At 43.4% G+C, this 23,830-nt stretch overlaps 1 protein-coding gene across 1 annotated transcript in view; it reads left to right on the top strand.

The window, feature by feature from the left end:
- The window catches only part of LOC144821290 (dynein axonemal heavy chain 12-like), a 228,960-nt gene that overhangs the window by 168,278 nt on the left and 36,852 nt on the right, over positions 1-23,830 (top strand). Inside the window, exon 8 of the mRNA XM_078678155.1 lies at positions 13,360-13,513. Within this exon, the coding sequence (XP_078534281.1) occupies positions 13,360-13,513 (154 nt within the window). The remainder of the gene's footprint in view (positions 1-13,359; positions 13,514-23,830) is intronic.

The raw sequence follows: 23,830 nt of genomic DNA, 5'->3' as shown, positions 1-23,830 counted from the left end.
CTCGGGGAGGTGGGCCATGAGGCCCCCTGCTCTTTTATAATATATGTACTGTCCTTGGGGATGGGGTCCCCATGGCCTAAAGAGGCTGGGGGTCGGGAGCTGCACGCCCCCCCTCCCCTTACTAGATAAATGGAGGGCCCTGGGGGAGGGTGTACCCAAAACCTAAAGAGCATTGGGTCGGTAGGCCATGCATCCCCCTCCCCTTTCATAAAACATGTCCCTGGAGGCTGGGGTCCCCAGGGTCAAGCCCTATGGCATCCCCAGCATGGCTGAAGGTTGTGTGCAGTCTGGCATTGACTGCCTTTGGAGGGGGGTTGCCGGCGGGCCAGGCCACAGGCCAGGTCTTGTGGCCGATCCCTCACTGCGCACAACCAAAGGCCATGTGCAGTGTCGGGCTGGCTGCATGTGGGGGATTGACTCCAAGTAAAATTTGCTATCTATTTTTCTACTGAACACTATTGTGAATACCTATTTATTTATTTGTTTTTTATAAGTACTTCTACCACCACTGGGCCATATCCAAGAATAAATTCTAACAGCCCACAAAACACCATGCTGCGACCAATTAATCTGGAGGGTAGGTTTCAATGGACAAAAGCACTGAACTGAGGTACTGGGTTTTTAAGAACCGGCACAGAACCGGTAACCCAGCGGTGTCAGGGTACACCCAGAGACCTCGGTTCTTCCTGATTCAGACCACAGAAACTCAGAGTCTTCTAGGTGAAGTCAAGGATCGATTTTATTGGCTGCAACCAAAGTAACAAGTGTCCTAGAAGTACAACACACAGGAAGTATATTCTCAGGAGACTGCTCGAATTTACAAAGTCAGGCTTCTCTCTTTATACAGAATATTCAGCTTCAGGCAAACATTCTTCGAATTTGCAGTATATCATTTACAGTTCTTTGTTACAAAGGAAAAAGCAGAGTCATGATGACATGTACATATTTCACTTCGTGCTGCCCACAACAAATCACCCGGCAAGGCCCAACATTTCATCAGATATCGGTGGACCCCCAATAAAACAGGCACCTCCCCACCATAAAGTAAGTGAAGCAAAAAGAGTAGAGACAGATGTGAGCAAGATACGGCAGGTGTGCGCGCTGAAATGGTTTTATGGCTTGTTGTGCCTTGATGCTATCTTGTTCGGCCACTGGGAGGGGAACTGACCTAACGAGTTCGGCCTGGGGCAATGGTTCCAACTTGCACAGGTCATAGGAAAGTCGATTAAGGAGTATGTGTCCTTGTGGAATTGAATTCAGCTGGATTAAGGCCTGTGTAAATGGCAACACATAAATGGAGGCCAAGGGTTCAGAACGAAAATGACGATTTCGAGGTGAAATCGTCACTCGAATATGCTGAAAATATTTGTACATGGTGTGCTCGTCATACTCGGTCTTTTGATACCAAATTTGTCATGTTCTGACGAAGTTTAATTCTCGAGTCCAGAATAATTACACGAGTCCAGAAGTTTCAGAACCACAAACCCTCCTTTTGCCCTTACATAGGCAATTAATCTGTCCTCATGCTAATCTGAGTCCAGATCTATATTCCTAAAGTCATTGAGATGTTGCTGTAACATCATTCTAGTACTTAGTTCGTCTCTTGATACAGGTTTCCTTACACATGATGTGACACAAAGGCCACATATTGCAGGAGCACACTGCACGCATAGACAGAACAGGAAAAGAATGGCTAAGACCATTCCAATGACCATCAGAATTTTTCATCCCCAGGCGGATATCAGTTCCCAGAACCATCCCATTAACGACCAATCTCCTTTATCCACATGAATAGATTCGGAATACTTATGTAGTTTGGAGATGGCCTGGTACACTGTTGGAGCGTTATCTGGGATGAAAACGCAGCAACTCGATTGGATCAATCTGCATACCCCACCTCGGTCTGCAAGTATTTCATCTAACGCGACCCTGTTCTGAAGGGTCATAAGTCGATCCGACTGGAGCTCAGCAGTCAAGTTACTAAGGGCAGCAGCAGTTTCAATCACGGTGGACTCAACTACCCTTGTCAATTGCCTTATGTTCCTGCTGTTAGCCATGGATCCCCAGAACGGCAGAAAACCCCTTGCAAAGTCCCCAAATTCTTGACCTGCAGTGTCTTCTGTACTCAAGACACCTCTAACTATCCTTGTCCTGTGGTAATCTGCCGCTGCTGTGTAGGTGGGGGGCAACAGAAATGAAACAAAACATAAGCCCGAAAAGTCAGGGGGCAACCATGTATAGGCTCTATCATGGCAGATGAAATAAGTACCCTTAGCTGCTAAGAACGCGGGGGAAGTCTGGGCTGTGAAAACATATGTTTTAGTGCAGATACTCTTCCCTAACTGAGCCCTGGGATTCGTGCCATTACCTTGCAGACACAGATGACCCTGATGGGGTACAATCCAAATCGGGGAAGATCTCTTAGCTTGCTGCTTCTCACTCAGAGTAGCTCCATATCCAGTCATGTTCCATCCTATGTATACTAGTGTCTCATCTCTCGGGATAGTCTCATAAGAAATACCTTCCTTAATCATGTCTACTATACCCTTGACTAGAGCACTTTTTCTAGGATTGTCGGTCACAGAACGTAGGGGGTAGATTTCGTGTGCATATATGAACATTGTCCTATATGCCCATACAGAACCATTGTGACTGAATGGCAGGACCAGATAAGGGATACCTTTATCCGTTGTGTGAGGCATAAGACCGCACACCCAACAGTTAGTTGTGTTCATTACAAGTTGGTGTTGGTGCAAGAGCTGAACAAAGGAGTTATTAATGAACTCCAGTCTCCTATTGGATTCATGGTCAGGAAGAGGGTGGAAAGAATGAGAGGAAACAGTAGGAGGAGGTATGGGTGATGCAGTGGGTGCGAAGGTTACATGAAAAGAGAATAAAACATAACTTATTAAAAATATCATTACACTGAATAGCATAAAAATACACAATATTATAAAACTTTTCTTTGTCATCACTTTGCACAATTTGCGTTTAAAGTTTGTTGGTTTGGCAGATTTCTCCATCTCGGAAAACTCCATCCTCTCTAAAGTGCTGCCCGCGGTGGGAGGTTGACTCTGCTAAGGGATGCTACTGTCAGTCTAGGGCAACTCCCTTGGACCAACCAGAACTACCGACCTAACGTCGTCAGCTGCACCCCAAAGACTTTAAGCAACCGCGGCCCTAGCAGCGGAACCCGGATGGCGGTTCGAAAAACAAAAAAAAGCAAGTTTTCTTCAGATGGGAGAGCTGCACTTTCAAAAAAATAGTGTCTGGAAGAAAAAAAGAATTTTATTAGTCCGAATTGCAAAAGAAATAGCTTTTATTAGTTCGTTTTTCTTGGTCTCAAATTATACCGTTGTCTTCCAGGTACTGTTTGATCCTGGAACAAAAGTTCAGGCTCTGTAGTGTTCAATAGCTTGGATGGTGGCACAGCCTCGTGCGAAATGTTCTCATTTTCTCGTTCAGAGTCAGTTCTTTTTACCCGTGCATCACTGAAAGGTATGACATGTGGCACGGTATCAGGTTCTGGGTCAGCGACACCCTTCTGGACCCACTGGTCATAAGGCAGAGGAAAAGGGATTTTCTTACAATGGATCCCGTGCACCCAGTTGGCCTTCCCCTCCACCCGAACGGCTGATCTTGTGGAAAGAAGGATGAGATGCGGTCCGGTCCACCTGGGCTGGTCGTTTTTAGTTCTCTGAAAATTCTTGACCAAGACCCAGGATCCAGGGTCTATCTGATGTCCCGGAGTCTCAGAGACCGGAGGCAGGGTGTCGTGAACCTGTTGATGCAAAACACGCAATTTAGCCGTCAATTCATACAGATAATCAAGCAAAACAGGGTGTTCAAGCTCGCTGAATTTTGTGGGTCTAGACACTCCCCATATGTTGGCTGGCCGGCCAAAAACGATCTCATACGGGCTAAGTTTCACTTGTGAATGCAAAGGTATTCTGGTGGACAGGAGTGCTAAGGGTAGAGCGTCAGGCCATTTAAGACCTGTGCTCGCTTGGATTTTGGCCAGTTTAAGTTTTAAAGTGCCGTTGTAGCATTCTACTAATCCAGCTGATTGGGGGTGATTTGCAGCGTGGAACTTCTGCCGGATACCTAGCCCTTCACACACTCTCTTCATCACACGACCCACAAATTCACTTCCATTATCAGACCAGACCATTCTAGGCATTCCAAACCTGGGGAAGTACTCTTTCACAAGGGCTTTTGCTGTGGACAAGGCAGTGTTGTCTTTTAGGGGATAGGCTTCTACCCAACTTGAGAAGGCACAAACAACAACGAGTACGTATTTTAAATTGTTGCACCTCTCCATGTGAATGAAATCTAGCTGCAAAACCTCGAACGGATACGTAGGAGGTGCAAAATGACCAGCTGGAGTTGGGGTTCCCTTACCAGGATTGTGTTTCAGACACACCATGCAATTCTTGACAACATTCACTGCACACTTGGGAATCCCTGAATTTTGCCATACTGGAGCCAACAACTCGCAAATTCCTTTTACGCTGATATGAGCCATTCCATGAGCCATTGTAACCACTGCAAGCACATATGCATCAGGTAACAGCCATCTCTGATGCTCTGATAATTCAATCCAGCAACCATTTGCATCCATTCTACCCGTACTTTCTCTCCACGTGCTCAACTCTTTCCCTGTGGCCTCAGCTTGGATGGACTTCACACTCTCTATTGTGTCTTCACACATTCCAATATCACCAGTCCATCTCGCAGGGCCTGCAACGTACATTCGGCTCATTACATTCTTTGCCGTTTCTTTCGCGATTTCATCAGCAAATGCATTTCCACGACCAACATCATCAGTAACCTTCTTGTGAGCACTACATTTCACAATAGCCATTTGCAGAGGCATGGTCAGTGATTCAAGAAGCTCATTCACCAACTGACCATGCTGAATCTTAGCTCCATGCGAAGTCAGGAACCCACGTTCTCTCCACAATCGTCCAAAACTGTGAGTCACTCCAAATGCATACTGACTATCAGTGTAGATAGTCACTTTCATTCCTTCAGACAACACGCATGCTCTCGTGAGTGCAATTAATTCCGCTGCTTGAGCTGAATTATGTGGCACACGTGCAGCTTCAACAATTGTATGCAAAGTCGTGACAGCATATGCTGCAGTCGTGTCACCACTCGGGAGCTTGAAGCATGAACCATCCACCCACAACGTACCATCAATTCAGCAAGAGGAGTATCGGATAGATCTACTCTCCCTTTCGTCTCTTCCTCTGTTCTAAGAAAACAATCGTGCTGTTCTAAAACACCTGATTTCTCTACAATTGGCAACAATGTGGCTAGGTTTAAAGTACTGCACCTTTTTATGTGCACATGACTCGCTAGTAATGTTAATTCGTAACTGGACAATCGAGCACTAGTTAAGTGCTGTGTCTTGGTTCTATTTAACAACGTGTCTACTGCATGTGGGACCATCATGACTAGTGTATTATTCATTACTAGACCAGCAGACTGTCGAATAGAAACAGCTGCTGCTGCTGTGGCTCTTAAACAACTTGGCAATGCTTTAGCTACCAGATCCAAAGTCGACGAAAAATAGGCACATGGACGCTGCCTACCTCCAAATAACTGAGTCAACACTGACAATGCACAGCCCTCTTTCTCGTGGACATACAATGTGAAAGGCTTACTGTAGTTGGGAGTACCTAACACAGGAGCCGACCATAATGCTGTGCGCAATTCGAGAAAACTTTTCTGACACTCTTCAGACCAAGGAATGGGATTGGGTGTATTTTTACACATTAATTGACGTGTATTTAACAAGGACCCCCTGATTATATGGATCTTATAGTTCCTAGGTCAGGGAAATTAATACATTTGAAAGGCAACAACCTAGGCAACTAATTTCTAGAACACATTAATGGTGAATTAAATAAACAATTGGCTGAGGCTGACTGTAAGAATTGAGTATTTTTATTTAGCAGTTACACAGTTAATAAATCATTACTATAACACAGTCGTAAAAGTTAAAATTTCATACAGGATTATAAAACAAGAACAAATAAGGACATAAGTTAAAAATATATTTATCAGTGGTAAATCAGTGGCGAAAAAATGAGTCTCTACGCGCGTTTCGGCGGCCAGCGCCTTCTTCATGGAGTAGCCACACAATTTTATAAAGATCAACTTATTGGACACTGGTCAAGACGGTTTTCTACTTCTTATGTAACTCTTTTTGGATCCAGTGTTACAGGAGCTGATTGCCAAGGACACAAGTAGTTAATTCCCGCTGAGCCCTGCCGATCATCGTGAGGCAGGGAGATCTTTTAATATCACCTCCCCACCCAGCTAGAATCCTGGAACATCTTGTTAACACCATCCACGCTTTTTGAAATAGAAGACCTTGCAATAACCGAATATCACTCCTTAACTTATATGTGGCCCATGATCACATCATAGATCACCAAGTGGGCTCATGAAAATGAAATCAACAGTTACAGAAACTATAGATATCTAGAAGTCATCTGAGGCGGATTCCGACCTAGTGAATCTTATCCAGCATTTCTTCACTCAAAGGGCTCAGCCAGCGGGAATTAACTACTTGTGTCCTTGGCAATCAGCTCCTGTAACACTGGATCCAAAAAGAGTTACATAAGAAGTAGAAAACCGTCTTGACCAGTGTCCAATAAGTTGATCTTTATAAAATTGTGTGGCTACTCCATGAAGAAGGCGCTGGCCGCCGAAACGCGCGTAGAGACTAATTTTTTCGCCACTGATTTACCACTGATAAATATATTTTTAACTTATGTCCTTATTTGTTCTTGTTTTATAATCCTGTATGAAATTTTAACTTTTACGACTGTGTTATAGTAATGATTTATTAACTGTGTAACTGCTAAATAAAAATACTCCATTTTTTACACGTTAATGCCACCAAGGGTTTGGCTAATAACGAAAAATTTGGAATCCACTGTCTACAGTACGATGTAATGCCCAGGAAAGCACGCACTTCTCTCTGTGTTCTTGGCACACTCAATTTCGCTATTGCCTGAATTCTTTCTGGGGTCAGTTTCCTTCCCTCCTTCGATAAGAGGTGACCTAAGTAGGTCACTTCTTGTCAGCAATATTGCAGTTTGGAAAGTGACACCTTGTGGTGAAGATCACACAGATGACGCAATAATGACAGCGTGGCCTTTTTACAAATTTCCTCAGTGTCTGCAGCAATGAGCAAATCATCCACATACTGTACAAGAGCAGCACCTTTAGGTAAAACAATCGTATCAAGCTGTGTTTTTAGAGCTTGACTGTATATTGATGGACTTTCACAGTAGCCCTGAGGAGCGCGTTCAAAGCGGAAGCTGCGACCTCCTAAACTGAAGGAAAAAATATCCCTGCTTTCCTCAGCAATCGGGATGCTGAAGAAAGCATTCTTCAGGTCAATCACCGAAAACCAAGTGGCAGAAGCTGGAATCATAGTTAATAATGTGGTAATGTCGGGGACAACTGGGAATTGTGGCACAACTATTTTATTCACCTCTCTCAGATCAATCACGAATCTGTACACAGGTGGCTGAGAGGGATCAGTTCGTTTTAAAACAGGCAGAACAGGACTATTGCAAACGTTGCCTCGTGTTTCTTCAATCACATCCTTTTCAATCAATTCGTAAACTATCGCTAGCAAAGCTTTTTCACCCTCACTAGATATCCTATATTGGGGAATTTGTGGCATTTGAACATTGGCTTTCAATGTTACAACATATGGTGGAATTTCTAAAAGGCCCACATCATTAGGACCAGCAGTCCAAAGAATATCTGGAAGAAACGACAATTCTGCTGGAAGTTTATCCCTCGACAAATACATTGGAGAAACCACTTTCCTACCTAAAGTAAGTTGTACTCCTGAAGGAGAACAGTACAAAGTCGCATACAATCTTTTTAACAAATCCAATCCTAGCAAGTTTTCGCCACAACCTGTTGTCAGAATGAGGGGTGCTTCGAATTCGCAAGGACCAACAAAAAGAGACAAAGGGTCAGAAATCAGATTTCTAACTGGGGCGCCAGAGAAACCTACAGAAACGTTCATTTCGCCAGACAAAGGTGCGCCAGGGAGTTTGGAGTGCATAATAGAACTCTTTGTAGCACCAGTATCCAACAGAAAAGGCTCTGACACACCTGATGTAATCACCTCAACGTAAGGCCCACTCTGATCTACTGGAACTGAAACGACTCCCTCTCTTTGTCTATGGCTGTCCTAGCAATCATTACCCTCCAAATACTCATCTTCTGTATAGTAATCATCAACATAGTATTGAGCTGTCCTGTCAGATGCGTTGTTCTGCTGATCGAACCTATTCATAGAATTTTGGAGGTGGAAAGGGACGTGCGTTCTGGGGGACGTTTCCACGTCCTCTACCTCTAGGCGCTTGCTGAACATCACGACCTCTTGCACTAGAAGCACCATTTGCACGTTGCAACAAAATAGGACAACTATACTTGAAATTACCCTCTTCCTTGCAATACGAACACTGGTTGGGGCCTACAGGGACACGTGGCTGAGTGTACTCGGCTCTTTGCGAGTTCCTCTGATACTGTTGAGGCTGATGAAAATTATTCTGGTAGTGATTCTGGCCACTATTATTTTGATTACCACCACCACGTGGCGGATATGCTTGTTGTAACAAAACCTTCGTTTTCAACTCCTTAGTTTTCTTTTCTGCTCTATCTTTCTCGTCTTTGTCTCTATTCTCGTAATATTGTGCAGTAGCCAATATCTGGGCTGAAGATGACACAGCCCAAGAACTCTCTGAATCTTTTAACTTTTTACACAATTCTGGAAGCAGATTGTGCAGGAATTTATCGACGAACAATCTCTGACCACCTTCTGTGGTCATATCTTGACCGCTGTGGTCGACAAATGTTTCTTCAAACCTGGTGAAGAAATCTGAGACAGTTTCTTCTTTCTTTTGCTTGCATGCAGACAACTTATCCCAATTTACACGTATTGCAGGCATTATCGTTTTCATGTAATCAACTATTTTACCAGGGAGTTCTGCTATCAAAGGCTCAGGCTTAGCACCACCTACTTGTCGGGCATCTGCAGCAGCAATATTAGCCCATGAGTCACCTAACTCTTGATCATGATCTGTATGATGAATTTTACCCCATAAAGGCTGGGGAACAACATTCCCAAATAACATATCGATATCTGCTAAATTCATTATACATGATCCAGCAGTTTGTGACAACTCTTTGTAATACCCTGCAGGATTTTTACGCGGATCAGGTAATGTCTGTTTGAGGGCTAAAACTTCAGCTTGCTTCCATGGGACATGTACCCATACACGCTGAAAGTGTGGCAGAATAGGGGGGTCAACAGATGTGTCGCCCTCTCTCCATTGTGGGGGAACTTCTCTCATGGGGTATTGTCGCACTAGGCTCAGATTGTGACCCAGAACTGCTCCCCTTACTCTGATATGATAACAATATTTCCACCGCTTTCTCCACATCGGGACCTACAATCATGCCCTCTCCAAACTTGAACCGTACACGACACAACTCTTGCGGGTTGCATTCCAGATCATTGTCTTCCAAATCCTCACAAAGGAAAACACACATCTGTTCAAAAACATATCTCTGCGTCAGTGCTTCCCATTGATGGAAGACTTCCATGACAGACTCTACATCATACTTTACAGTGTCCATAACCCATTTCCGTGCTAAACGATTCAATGAGTCTCTCTCTTGATAGTCAGGCAGTCGACTTCGCAACAGTCTTCGTCCCATGTTAGGGGTCGTAGTAGGCGACCCAAAAAGAGGTGAGAAAAGGTTAGTAACAGTGCTGGCCATTTTCTGCTGAATGGAAGGTGAAACTGAAGGAAGAACTGATGGAAAAACGGGGTGAGACAAGGCAGGGGCAGAGAGAATAGCAGAGGAGGCATCAGGAGAAATAGAAGGAGCACTAGGCAAAATCGTAGAGGGAGTATTAGGAGAAGTAGAAAGTACACTAGGCAAAATCGTAGAAAGCACAGGTGAAGCAGATGTGGTCGGTGGGCCTGGAGGAGGCTGCACCATAGAAACAGGAGTCAGCTGAAGAACAGCTGGTGGGTGCTGCGGAGGAACAGGAGGCACAGGTTGCACAACTAAAGATTGCGGGGTTGCAGTGGCATTTTGCGCATAGGGGGGTGGCGAACTTAATAAATGTGACATTAATGGATCTTTTTCACGCTCTTTTGCTGCCTCTTGCTGAAGAAACGGCAAAACTGGATAGCATTTATCTATTGCCATTTTACGTTGCCTGTGCAACTGCTCACTCATCTGCTCTTCTTCATTGTCTTTAAACTGCATAGCAGCTTGCATTACTGAAATTCCCCCTTCTTTCCTATTTTTCTTAGCTAATTTGATTTCTTTTTGTTTGGCCTCCTTACGCCATAGGCGAAAAGAGTCAAACATCGCCGGCCGGGCTTTCTTTTTGAAAAGTTTAACTTCAAGGTTATCTAAGATTTCGGTATCAAAGCTACTATATTGGGGCCATTTTAAAACACCATCTTTTCTCGTGTATTTGATCCACACTTCATTGTATGTGATGGGGCCTACCCCATGTTTCACATATAACTCGTAAGTTGGAGTTCCAACCGGAGGAACCGGACATGAGTCCTCCAATCGGGAGTCCCTATTATTACAACCAAGACAAAACAAATTTCCAAGTCTAAGACCAGGCATCTTCGCTCTCTAGTCTAGCTCCAAACTTCAAAGGATTATCGATTACGATATTTCTCGTGAATACACGAGTCCTTCGGCTTTGGCGCTTGCAAGCTCCAAATCAAAGCCAACTAAGGACTGGGAGACGCTCCACTTATACTTAACTGAAATATCGATGACGTCACCAGAAGACTCGTCTTAGTGTTTCGCTCTACCAAACTTCAAGGGTCCAAATCAGGGCGATAGCCAGGGCAGCAGTCCTCTGTAGCCGTTGGGAAGCGGGGAACCTCGCAGCAAAGACCTTCGGACCACGTCGACATGCAGGGGTCGATGAGGTGGTTGGCCGTCCTCCGGAATTTTCACACGAAGCTCCTCACGAACCTCAGGCTGACTGGTACCACTGATATCGCCCCAAACGTTGGGCGCCAGCTGAGGTACTGGGTTTTTAAGAACCGGCACAGAACCGGTAACCCAGCGGTGTCAGGGTACACCCAGAGACCTCGGGTTCTTCCTGATTCAGACCACAGAAACTCAGAGTCTTCTAGGTGAAGTCAAGGATCGATTTTATTGGCTGCAACCAAAGTAACAAGTGTCCTAGAAGTACAACACACGGGAAGTATATTCTCAGGAGACTGCTCGAATTTACAAAGTCAGGATTCTCTCTTTATACTGAATATTCAGCTTCAGGCAAACATTCTTCGAATTTGCAGTATATCATTTACAGTTCTTTGTTACAAAGGAAAAAGCAGAGTCATGATGACATGTACATATTTCACTTCGTGCTGCCCACAACAAATCACCCGGCAAGGCCCAACATTTCATCAGATATCGGTGGACCCCCAATAAAACAGGCACCTCCCCACCATAAAGTAAGTGAAGCAAAAAGAGTAGAGACAGATGTGAGCAAGATACGGCAGGTGTGCGCGCTGAAATGGTTTTATGGCTTGTTGTGCCTTGATGCTATCTTGTTCGGCCACTGGGAGGGGAACTGACCTAACGAGTTCGGCCTGGGGCAATGGTTCCAACTTGCACAGGTCATAGGAAAGTGGATTAAGGAGTATGTGTCCTTGTGGAATTGAATTCAGCTGGATTAAGGCCTATGTAAAGGGCAACACATAAATGGAGGCCAAGGGTTCAGAACGAAAATGACGATTTCGAGGTGAAATCGTCACTCGAATATGCTGAAAATATTTGTACATGGTGTGCTCGTCATTCTCGGTCTTTTGATACCAAATTCGTCATGTTCCGACGAAGTTTAATTCTCGAGTCCAGAATAATTACACGAGTCCAGAAGTTTCAGAACCACAGAACCCACTCAGTCCACAAAAACACGAGGCAACCACTCGATTTTTATAAGGATGTCTCTGGCAATTGTCTTCTCTTACAGAACCCAAGCAGATAACCACTAAAAAAATACAGAGGCAATCTTATTTGTGTGGACCCACAACTGAATCTGTAGCGTGCTTTTAATGTAACTAGTGCCCCCTCATTTTTTCAGTATACATTTCTAAACAAATTAGCAATAGAGCTGGTTATAACTGTGTAATTCTGTGTAATCACACAGAAGTACCTAAGATTTCATGGAAATTATGCGGTAGGAGTGATTCTGCGCCTAGTGCTGTTTGCTAGAGCATAAATTCCCCCTTCCGTCCAAAATGGATGTGAGGATAAAGTTTGCACTAAGAAATAGTGCTAAATGCAACAGGACCCAAATAGTGAGCGCGGGCAGCCACTCATGCTTGTTAAATGTGCTCTTGCAGTAGGATTTCCCCCCCAAATTACTCTTTATAGCGCAAGGAGCTTTTTCTACCTGTTTATGGGCGCAGCACAAGCTCCCATTGAGAAATGGGAGCATGCAACCATATCATGTGCAGTTGCATTGAAATTGTGGTGTCGGGACCGCCGACTGGAGGTTGGTCGGTCCCGACACCGGGATGGTGTCGGTTGACGCGAACTTTGACTGACATCGTAATCAAGTCCAAAATGTTGGTAAATCTGCCACTATATAAATAAATATATAAATATATCCACCTTTCCCCAATTATACATTCTTTTACATATAATGGCTGTGTTTTGACTCAGTAATTTCTTTGAATGTATACTCCTTGTGGTAATGTGACTGTCATACTTAATCTGCAACTGGTCTCTGTCTCTGGTTTCTTAAAGGGGATGACACCAGCACAGGCAAAAAAAGCAAGCATTGGCACTGTCCAGTGATCTGGCTTGCATTTTGAGTCTTGGCTAAAACATTAAAACATTGAAGGGAAGCTTTATACAGTGGAAAAACAAAACAAAAATGATTACATCCTGTCAACAATACACCTATGTGATAAGGAATAAATTGTCTGATGATTCAGTGTAGTTTTGAGATATAAAATATATTCCTCATGGATTGCAGTGCCAGCAATCCATAGGAGATGGGAGAATACACGAAACAGCCAACAGCATGAGATGAGAGAGTAATAGTGCTCAAAGTGGAGTCAAAGCCCACTCTGTATATTGCAAAGAATTGGTAACAATACGTCAAACTGACAACTGCTCTATCAAGCTAGACCTAAACAGCTGGTGATTAACTATACATAAGGCGTGCTTCATTCATGATTTGTGTTCTGAGCATCATGTGCAGAAAGAACTGCATTATGAACGGTACCCATTTAACACTCTCCTTGGTTTCTTCCTCAGTTCTGCGAAGTGATAACACTTACCTGGCTGCGACATCTTTCTGGAAATGTGGTGCGGGCGCTACTTGATTATGTTGACCATGTAGAACTCTGCTCAAAATTAAAAGGTGTTCTTGTAGAACAGATGCTTTGGCCTGAAATCAACACCATTTTGAGTAAGTATCAGAAACACAAAACATTGTTTGTTCCCTTAATGGAACGCTGTACTACTATGAGACTACACTGAAGCGAGCGGAGTGACAAAAGAATAATTGCCAGTATAGCCCTTGGCAGTGGGCTTTAATGCATCATAAATTCTAAGTGCATTCAATACATTGCTTAAAGGTAGCACTGATCCTCTGCTCCCTCACTGGAATGCTGAGAGTGAGGCAATCAATCATATTCTACTGAGTGCAATCAAAAACTAGTAGTACAGGCCCTCAGTGGCAGCCCTCACATCAGACAACTCATTTTTAGAGGGACGTGATAGAGGGGTTGTTGAAAGACCAATCACACCTATCATCTAATACCATTACTGACTTTGGATTCATTCAATAACAAATGAAATGGTCAGTTACTCTCCTTATAGCCCTCACATATAGCACAAACTCAGGTAGAGCTTACCTGACGAAAGGTATAGCCATCTGCTTTGGGTTCTCTTCTCATGCTATATTAAATCTTGGCCTTTACCTGCACTCCAATACCATCTCTAAAAGGCAGCATTGCTTATCTGTTTCTTTTAGGAATCTCATTGAATTGGATACTGTACAATAATGCCCACAACTACAACTCGACCATTGCACTATTGCTTATGGATGTCTTTTATCTTAAACAACCAAGGCAATTAAGTATGTGTACTTTTCATTGCTGAGAACTTCTGATGTGATTTGATGGCATTGGAGGTTATTAAAGACTTACATTTCACCGAGTGTCTTGTCGCTTTATGTTACCTGGCACCTTTGACTATGAAGTAAGGCAAAACAACTTTCATAAGCTATTTTTGTTATTTTTTTATTTCATCAAGAATGTACAGAACTGATACCTTTATACACACTAAACTTTTTGGCTGGTGTTTGGCCTTTCTGAGAAAGGTTCTCCATCAAATCAAACCACAACAGCAAAACTAAAAAGAAACATTAATATTACTTTGAGTGGTGTGTCCTGATCGTTAATGGTGCTGCGAGAGAATGGTATTGATTGTGGTAGATCGAAATAATTTGACGCATACGTCAGAGTTTGAACTAATACAGTTTATTGATTATGTATCTATGTGACTTCAGGTATGTAGGCATTATAAAGGGCAAGCCTAGCTTCAAAGCACCAGAGTGTTATACGATCATTGAGGTTCATATGAGGGGATCCATCAGGCTGTACGTAGAAAGTAATAGACAAAGGAACAAAGGGAGTACATGTAAATGAATAATTAGAGGTACAGAGCAGCATTAAGAGTCACAGGTTGGGAGGGAATGGGAGAGCACTTAGAGCATGTTTGTGAGCTAAGGATGTGATACAAGGACAATGTAATGTTTGAAAGAATGGGACTTGAGCTCCATCCAGAAGTAAAAAAGGGAATCAGGGCTTGGAGCAGCTGAATGGGGCTGGACATTTAGATTCTGACTCAATTGTTTTATCATGTGTAGTGACAGGGCTTGGGAGCTATACATCTCATGACAGCTTAGCTTTCATATAAATAGAGGCATAAGCATGCTGTGCATGCATATCTGGGGAGAAAGCTGTATGCAGCTATGCAGACCATTAATCCCAAAATCTTAGAAGGACATACACTGACAGTGTGTCTTTTAAAGATGAGTGACCAGGTCTCAATTTGGAAAGAAAATAAAGGGAAGTTCCATTATTTGGCCTCCAGTGAAAAACAATAAACCTCAGTACAACTTGTTTCCAGTTGGACCCTAGACGCAATCAGCATTTTTGTTCCAAAGGAAAAGAGCTATTTGGTGAATGGTGACTTTGAACTGCAGAGAAGATCCAATCTGTTCAATACTTTAAATATTAACCCTAACATATTGAATCTGATTGTCATCAGCACCAGAGATCTATAAAGCCAACCAAGAATGTCAGAGTCTCTTATGTAGAACAAAAACTAATGTTCAGCTTTTCTATAGCTTGGGGTGCCACATCAATTATGCAAAAATGGAATTAGGGATCTCTGGGTAGTTCCTAGGTTTTATGTGGAGAACTCCCCTTCATATGGAGCACCCTACAGCACCACCAACACTCTAAATCTGCTTACTACAAGTGGGGGTGAACAGTTTTAGAATGTGGGTTGTGTTGTAGAGTACTCCATCCAGAGCTCTAATACTGTGCATGGAGTGGTAAAAGGCTTTTGCATTCTTCAGCTTTGGGTGGATGGCACTGGCTAATTGTATGATTAAAGACTTTGCTGTGAAAATGGCAAAAGACTTTGTAATTCTTCTAGCTCGGCATGGAGAGCACTATGCTAATCCTATGGTTAAAACTTATTTTTGAAGGAAAAGACATTTGAGGTGGGCTGTTTGGGCCGTTTGGGAATCGCAAAATGCAATTTCTACCCAGTAGAAAGTGCATTTTGAGATACCGAAATAGTAAATAGCAAATTGGGATTTCCTATTTGTGATTTCCTAAGCACATGTAGAAAGCATTTCCTAAATGCGAAATGGGAATTTAGGAAATCAATTACCATTGAATCCAAATTTATGGTAATCATGTGCAATTAAAAAAAACCACTACAAAATGCTTTTTTTAAGGTGCTATAAGCACACACATGCCCACTACTTTTTCTGGGTGGATCAAGGGTGGCCTTAGGCTGATAGTCACCCTTGCTGTAGCATATCTTAATTTGCGATTTCCTATTAGGAAATCGCAAATTACGAAATGCAAAACCATTCGAACCTATGGACCTTTAGCTTTGATATTTCCTAAATAGCGATTTCCTAATAGCGATTCCTAGTAAGAATCGCTATTAGGAAATCACAATTTTTGTATTTTGCATTTGCTAAATAGCGGTTTCATAGGATTCGCTACTTAGGAAATGCTAAATTTGAATTTCATACGAACTGGCCCATGTGATATTCTAATCACAGCTTTGTAGGATGTGTATGACTTTAAATTTTGTCTCTCTTCCCTGCCAAGTGGATACTCATCTTAACCTATAATAGCAATCCCTTAGAAGGGATAGGTTGGAAAAATAAAATGAAGAAAGATGCTATATGTCAGTCAGTCAGTCAGTCAAATCACTTTATTCGATACTTACATTTTAAGATCATATAAGTGCAAAATGCACAATATACAGTATACAATTAATAAATAAAACTTTCATAATAAGAATGATGGCAGTAATTTGTTAAAATACATTAAGTTTAAGAACAAGATTACAATTGCATGATTCATAGTTCATAAGACGAAGTGATCCAGACGCCTAGTTTTCCATGAAAGAAGTAAATATGAGGCCACAGTAAAACATAATAGTTCATTAGGTAATGAGTGTAGGAAATACAAAGCTGGGCGAGATTGAGTAAAATGAGGTTTACCCCTAAGCGGCCAGATAAGTCTTTTGCGGTGCACCTTATAAAATTTACAAAAAAATAAATATGTACATTTGATTGGGAGGAGGAGCCATCGCATGGACAGGGTGGAAGGTCAACTATAGAGTAGATGCCAGCTGGCTAGGAAAACATAGAAGGAAATAGGTTCAAACGAAACCGTACCAGGATAAATCGATGGCCTGAGTTTGTCACAAAAAATAAATATCCCGGGGCACCTTCCTGCTCAATATGAATCTCTTAATATAATTTTACAGATGCTTTCAAGCAGTTTAAGTGCCCTTTGGTTAAAAAATTATGTTTTGATTCATATTTTTGATACTGTAATACAGGTTGAAGGGGATGTAAATAGTCGACCTAAACCGAGGGAGGTGAGGCTGTTTTTAAGGTATGATAACCATAGGTTCCTTAGCGTGTGTTCCAGGGTGAGACAGTCTTTTATTAGTCTCTGTGTAAGGTGTACTGAAGCTCTTCTCCAAATGGAGTTCCACAGCAATATGGGTGCCAACCTAATTATGTGTCCCAATATAAGGGACAACCAGCTCGGCATGGCAAAAAAAATTGGAACAGCTAACTGGAAGGCCAATGAGTCTTTTCCATTTTCAATAGTCTGGAGAGAGTGGGCGTTAGCATATCCCCATATTCTTGCCCCGTAGGTTGCAACTGATATGGATTTGGCAGAGTAGACCTTTTTGATCATCTCAAGGGGCTTTTCACCCAGTTTCAAGCGCCAGGATGCCCTTTGGGCGACAGGACTGCGCTCTATAAGTACACAAAATAAATAAACAAAATAAATTCATTGAAAAGGAGGCTATTATACTATTTTGCAGTGCTAGGCCCCTAGTTGTGATCATATTAGACCAAGATAGTTGTCTCTCAAAGGTTATTCCGAGATACGAGAAGGTATTTGTGTGGGCTAATTCACAGCCTTCTATGTAAAAGTGTGGGGCCCTCCTCTCTCTACGTACAGTTATTAAGACAAGAGACTTCGCCTCATTTGTTTTTAAGACTAAACTACTCATGTAATTTATGTAAGTACCCAATAGTTGTTGTAGGCCTCGGACAGTGCAGGTAATCAGAACAGCGTTGTCAGCTAACAGCAGAATTTGGGTGCGCATGTTGTTAATCGATGGGACGTCCGGTGAGAAACTCAGCAGGGGTGTTTCTTCCCCATTCGTATAGATGGAAAAGAGGAATTGGGCAAGAAGACACCCTTGGCTCACTCCCCTCAAGATTGGGAACAACCTAGAGCACTCACGCTGGGTTACATAGGGCACAGTTGTCGATGCTGAGGAGTAGATCTGTCTAATAAAGGTGGTTATCGCATCATCAATACCCATTTCTGCCATTATTTCCCAAAGGTGGTAATGGGCTACGCAGTCGAATGCTGCTGAGAGGTCCATGAATGCCAGGTATCGTTTTTCCTGCTTTACGTTAGTGTACTTAATAGGGTCAGGTTGAGGCTTTATTATTATTAATATTATTATAGATATGTAGAGCGCATGGCTGCTCTAAGGCTTCCCAGCGCTAAGAGACAGCAAGTTAGGTGGGACTGGGCAGATCTTAGAGATAATGTTTGAACAGCCATGTTTTAGTTGATTTGCGGAACTGCATTTCTTTGTCTATTATTCAAAGAACTTAAACTTGAACTCGATGAACTTGATCTCAAGTGCCTATTTGCAGTTTAAGGAGATAATAGACTCTTTATTTTCCCAGGGCCTCTGTTGTGTAGAGCTTTGTGCGTCATGACTAACACCCAAATTTGACTCTGGCTTCCACGGGGAGCCAGTGTAGTTCTTTAAGTGTATTTTCACCAACTCTCGAGTGGTAAAATTGCACAGTAGCCTAGCTGTCACATTCTGGGCCACCTGCAGTCTGTGGTTCACATATTTCAGTGCCCCCAGGAATAGTGCATTACCATAATCCAGCCGCGACATAACCAGAGTGGACTACCATCTTCCTGTGCTGCATAGGGATTCGATCTAGGATCTTTCAGAGACTTCTTAGGAGTCCATAGCAGGTTGCTGCAACTTTCTTAACTTGTGTTTCCATAGAGAGACCTTTGTCTAGCTAGACACCCAGATTTCTGATAGTTTCTTTAGGTACAGGGGGCTGCCTATTAAATCTGGCCAGCTTATGGGATTCCTGTGGATTTGCTTGTTCCCAAGGACCATTAGCTCAGTTTTGTCTCCATTTAGCTTTAAGCAGCTTTTTGTCATCCACTCCTTGACTTTTTCCACACAAGGTGCTAGCCTGTCGGGGTCCCTACTGTTTTTTTGGTACCAGGGAGATCACCAATTGAGTGTCGTCCGCATAGGACGTCATGAAGATGTCAATTTCTTGGACAATCTCTGCTAGTGGCTCCATGTACACATTAAATAGTGTCAAGCTCAGCAAGGAGCCCTGTGGTACCCCACAGCTCAGAAGGTTGTGTTCTCTAAGACTTGGAATGTTTGTCCCTCCAGGAATGATGGTAACCATTTGAGCGCAGTTCCCTGTACCCCGATGTCCGAGAGTCTCCTTCGTGAAATGTGGTGGTCTACCGTATCGAAGGCAGCACTCAGGTCCAAGAGGAGTAAGGCAGCTGAATTCCCCTAATCTAATGATGCCCTAAGTTCCTCTACTACCACCACCAGGGCAGATTCCACAGTGTGTTGTACTCGGAATCCCATCTGGGTTGGGTGGAGGCATTGATTTCTTTCCAGAAACTCCGCCAATGATCTATTAACATGATTTTCCACCAGCTTACCCGCAAAAGGCAGCAGGGAAATGGGGCAGTAATTAAATAGTTGTGATGAGTCTGCGTTGGCTTTTTTTAACAGTGGTTTGATAATGGCATGTTTCCATGCCGCTGGGAGAATGCCTGTCTCCAGAGACTGATTCAAGACATTAATCAGGGATGGTAGGATAGCAGATGTGGCTTTCTTGAGGATTCACTTTATCCATTAGGGATTCTGCTTCCTTTGCTTCCATTAGCGGGAGAGTGGTGAAAGTTTTTGGCAGTTAATAACTTTTTAGCCTCTGATAGTATCCTGTCAAAGGCTGTTCTTGTGGGTATTGGGTTAAGGATTGCTGCTAGACAGATCATAATGTAATCAAGACTATTACCGACTACCCCTGTGATAAGTTTCTCTTTAGCTATCATTTCCCATTTTAGAATTATCCCATTTTTCCTTGCTATCACTGGGTTAATATGTCTTGACTGCTCCGGTATAATTCCTCCCCATACCAGGTTAGCAATTATAGCGTGGTGGTCACTGAATCCTGCTTAAGACTCTTAAAGAGAGTTTTAACATCTCTGTCCAATATATCAACGATCTCTTTCATGATCGCATTGAAGTTGTTAATATAATAATTGATTAAAAGGATGGTGTCACCACTTGGTTCTTTTAAATAGAGAAAATGGTAGTAGGGAGAAACATTAGAAAATGATAAGACTGCTAATTAGAAGGTGTTTTTTAACAAAGTTAAAATACCTCACTTGGCGCGTCCAGAGACAGAAGGGCAGGCTGGAGTATAAAAGGAGCGATAGCCATCAAGATAGATTGGTCCCATTTCCCATGTTACCTGGAGGCAAACCAGGTCATGTTTACTGATGATTGCTAACCAATCTAAGTTAGACACTTTGGACCTTAGTCCGGCAATATTCCAAGAGGCTAGTTTAACATAGTCGCTTGGAATGGGTGTGTGGTTGGAAGTTGTCAAAGGAGATTTAGGAGAATCCGGCCCCAGGTCCCTAGGACTTTGAGGTAGATTAGTAATGGTGCTGCCCCCCACCACCCCCCCGTCAGTCACACCCGTCCAAGTCTGATAGGGTGCTAAACCGGTTGTTACTGGGGAGGTGAATAAAGGGGCAGCCAGGGGCAAAGTGAGGGGTATCCTGATAGTTTTTACTATGTGAGGTTAAATAAGATTGAGCCCTATTAAAGGGTCTATCAGGTCTGTCGAAGAAGCCAAGTGGAAATGCAAGGAACTGGGTTTGCTGAGTAGCTGTATCAGGTAAGCGCCGAAACAGATGCTGAACCAGATGATGCAAGTTAAAATTAACAACCACATAGCTCCCCTGAAAGGTTTTCTTAGCGTTCCCTATCCATGCCACCTGTCTTGCCATTCGAATACATGATAATAACTCCCTTCGACCCCCCCCATGTTTACTGATCCAGTGACAAGCCTTGGTAATAAGCTGATCTCGGGTTTCTGTCTGAGTAACTGCTAGCTTAGGGACGTTCGCCAGGACTATGACATAGGGGCAGGCATCGAGGGGAAGGTCCAATCTTAAATCATAAGGTATGTTCGTTCCATTCGTTGCTTCAATGTCAGAGTCTCTGGGGCGTAACACTGTCGATGGAAAAGATGATAAAGATGGGCTAGGTGCCCCCTGTGGTCGCAAAGGATGTTAGGAGGAGTGATGAGGGGGTTGAGTGACTTGCATATTTAAAGGTTGAGGATCATTTTGAACTTCACCAGCCCTCAGGCCTGCTGATTGTGGTCCTCTTGAGCTAAGGGCCTCACTATCATATCTCACACTATCCCGTGTGGTTGAGGAATGCTGAGGTATTACAGTAGACTCAGAGGGCAGGGATGTCACTATAGCCCCAGCCTGATTGTGACCGTTGGTGCTTGTTATAGTTAGATTTAAGGACTCCAAGATTGCCTCAATTTTACTTAGCCTGTCTGAAAGGTGCTGAAATAGGCGGATGAGACACTGCTCCATTTTTCATAGCAGTGCATCCATTGAAGTATGGAGGCTGTTGCAACCTCTTGTAAGATAGTGTAAGTTGGCTTTATAGCTAATCTTCCACCCCCTTTTTTCCTTTTTGTGGGTGGCTTGACATAGGCAGGAGGAGAGTGAACTCCAACATTAGCCCGAAAGTTTTGACATTTGGAGCGAGTTACAGTTTGCTTAGGTGATAGAGAGGTGCGCGACACGCTTTTGGCGTTAGGGAGGCGGAAACAGGAATCAGTAGCTGACTGCTGGAGGAGATGGGAGTAGTAGTCCACTCCCTAGCAGTGCTCCGAGTTGCAGGCTCTCCTCTGGACCTCTCTGGGCACAGCAGGTGATATGTGGCTCTCCCCACGAGCCCCCTCAGCACAACAGCAAGCAGCAAACAGCAGGTATCTTGACCGATGAGTATGGGGCCACTAGTGCGTGACACACTTTTGCCTTCAGGGAGGCGGAAACAGGAATTGGTAGCTGACTGCTGGGGGAGATGTCAGTAGTAGTCCACTTCCTAGCAGTGCTCCGAGGTTACAGGCTGTCTACTGGACTTCTCTAGGCACAGCAGGTGATACGCGGCTCTCCCCGTGAGCCCCCTAAGCACAACAGCAAGCAGCAAACAGCAGGAATCTGGACCTATGAATACTATATGTGTTTTGAGAAATGATAGGTCATGTGATATTAAACAATCAACTATATAAAGCTCTTTAGTCAATTTAGATGGAAATTGAGATGAAATATCTTTTTTGCCATCAGTTACTTAATGTTTGAGGAGAGTGAGCCCCTACATGCATGGAACCGTTAAAGTTTGCCTGTCACACCACAGAAAGTATTGGGACTTGTAATTACTTTCTGCTACAAATTGGGTTTCTGGTTGGCAGAGGTATGCACCGTATCCAAGCAGGAACCACAATCCTAGTCAGTGTAAGTCAGATAACACACCATAAATTAAGTACCTGCGCTCACCCTCTAATAGGTTGGCACAGAGCAGGTAGGCCTAATTTAGGAGCCAATGTGTAAAGTAGTTTTAAACATTTCAAACAGTAACACAGTGAAAACACCACAACAAGACTCCACAGTTTTGGAAACATAAGGTATGATTTTATAAATAAAACAAAATCAAAATTACCAAAATTCAATAAGTAGAAGATTTGAGATATACATTTCTGAAGAATAAATGCAGAAATAACGCTTAAAAGCATTAAGTGCTTAAAGAGTTTAATGGTTGCTCTGGACTGGGACAAAGCCAAAACCACGATGAAGTGCAGGGGCAGACACAAGACCCACGCAGGGATCGCTGAGCCAAAGTACCTTAATCTTGGTCGCAAATAATGAGATGTGGGGTGCAGCTGAGAGATGTGTCAGTGTAGATCCCACAGTCAAGGAGATGTGCTGAGTTTACTCCACGAAACAATGGCACTGTTCTGGTTCGGAGAGTGAAGCAACAATTCTGAGATGCGTTGGTTTTGGAGTATCGTTGTGCTGGGTTTCTCCATGCAGTCGAGGGGGTGCGTCATTTGTGTCGGTTTTTTGGCAGTGATGCAGTGGTGCCAATGACAATGCAGCAGTTCCAAATGCAATGCGCCATGTCTGTTCCCGCAGCAGTGGTGATAAGTCAATTCTGATTTTGTGTCAGTTCCGCTGGAGCAACCACTGGGGGTTCACTCCCAATGAAGCAGGAGCAGAGTGAAAGCCTTAATGTCCCTGAGCCTTTGAATAACAGGAGGTTAGTAAGCTAGACCTTGGAGTCAATCTGGGTCAAGTGATGAAGAAGCATTTAGGGGGAGCAGCAGGCAGCAGGGCATCTCAGCAAGGCAGCAGCCTTCCAGATCAGCTGTCCAGCAATGTGGCAGTTCTTAGCACAGCAGTTCTTCTTCCAGGCAAGTTGGTTTCAGGTCCAGAAGTGTACTGAGTTGGTACGGTCAGAGGCCCGGTACTTCTACCCAGTTGTGCCTTTGAAGTGGGGTTAACTTTAAAGATGGGCTTTGAAGTGCACAAAGGTATCCCCTCCCAGCTCTGGCTCTAGACTCAATCCAGAGGGATATGCAGCCCTTTGTGTGGGGACAGGATACAACCCATTCAGGTGTGTCAGCTTCCCCCGCCTAGGTTCTTCAAAAGCCCTGAATATGTTCGCTAAGGCAAACTATGCCAATTGTGATTTCAAGAATTATTAAATTGCACACATCAAGGTAAAGCTATAACAGATTAATATTCGGGGTCTCTTACTTCAAAATGTT

This window comes from Lissotriton helveticus, chromosome 2_2 (assembly GCF_964261635.1).
Source record: "Lissotriton helveticus chromosome 2_2, aLisHel1.1, whole genome shotgun sequence".
NCBI lineage: Eukaryota > Metazoa > Chordata > Amphibia > Caudata > Salamandridae > Lissotriton > Lissotriton helveticus.
Note: the sequence above shows the minus strand (reverse complement) of the source record. Positions and strands in the feature narration are given on the sequence as shown.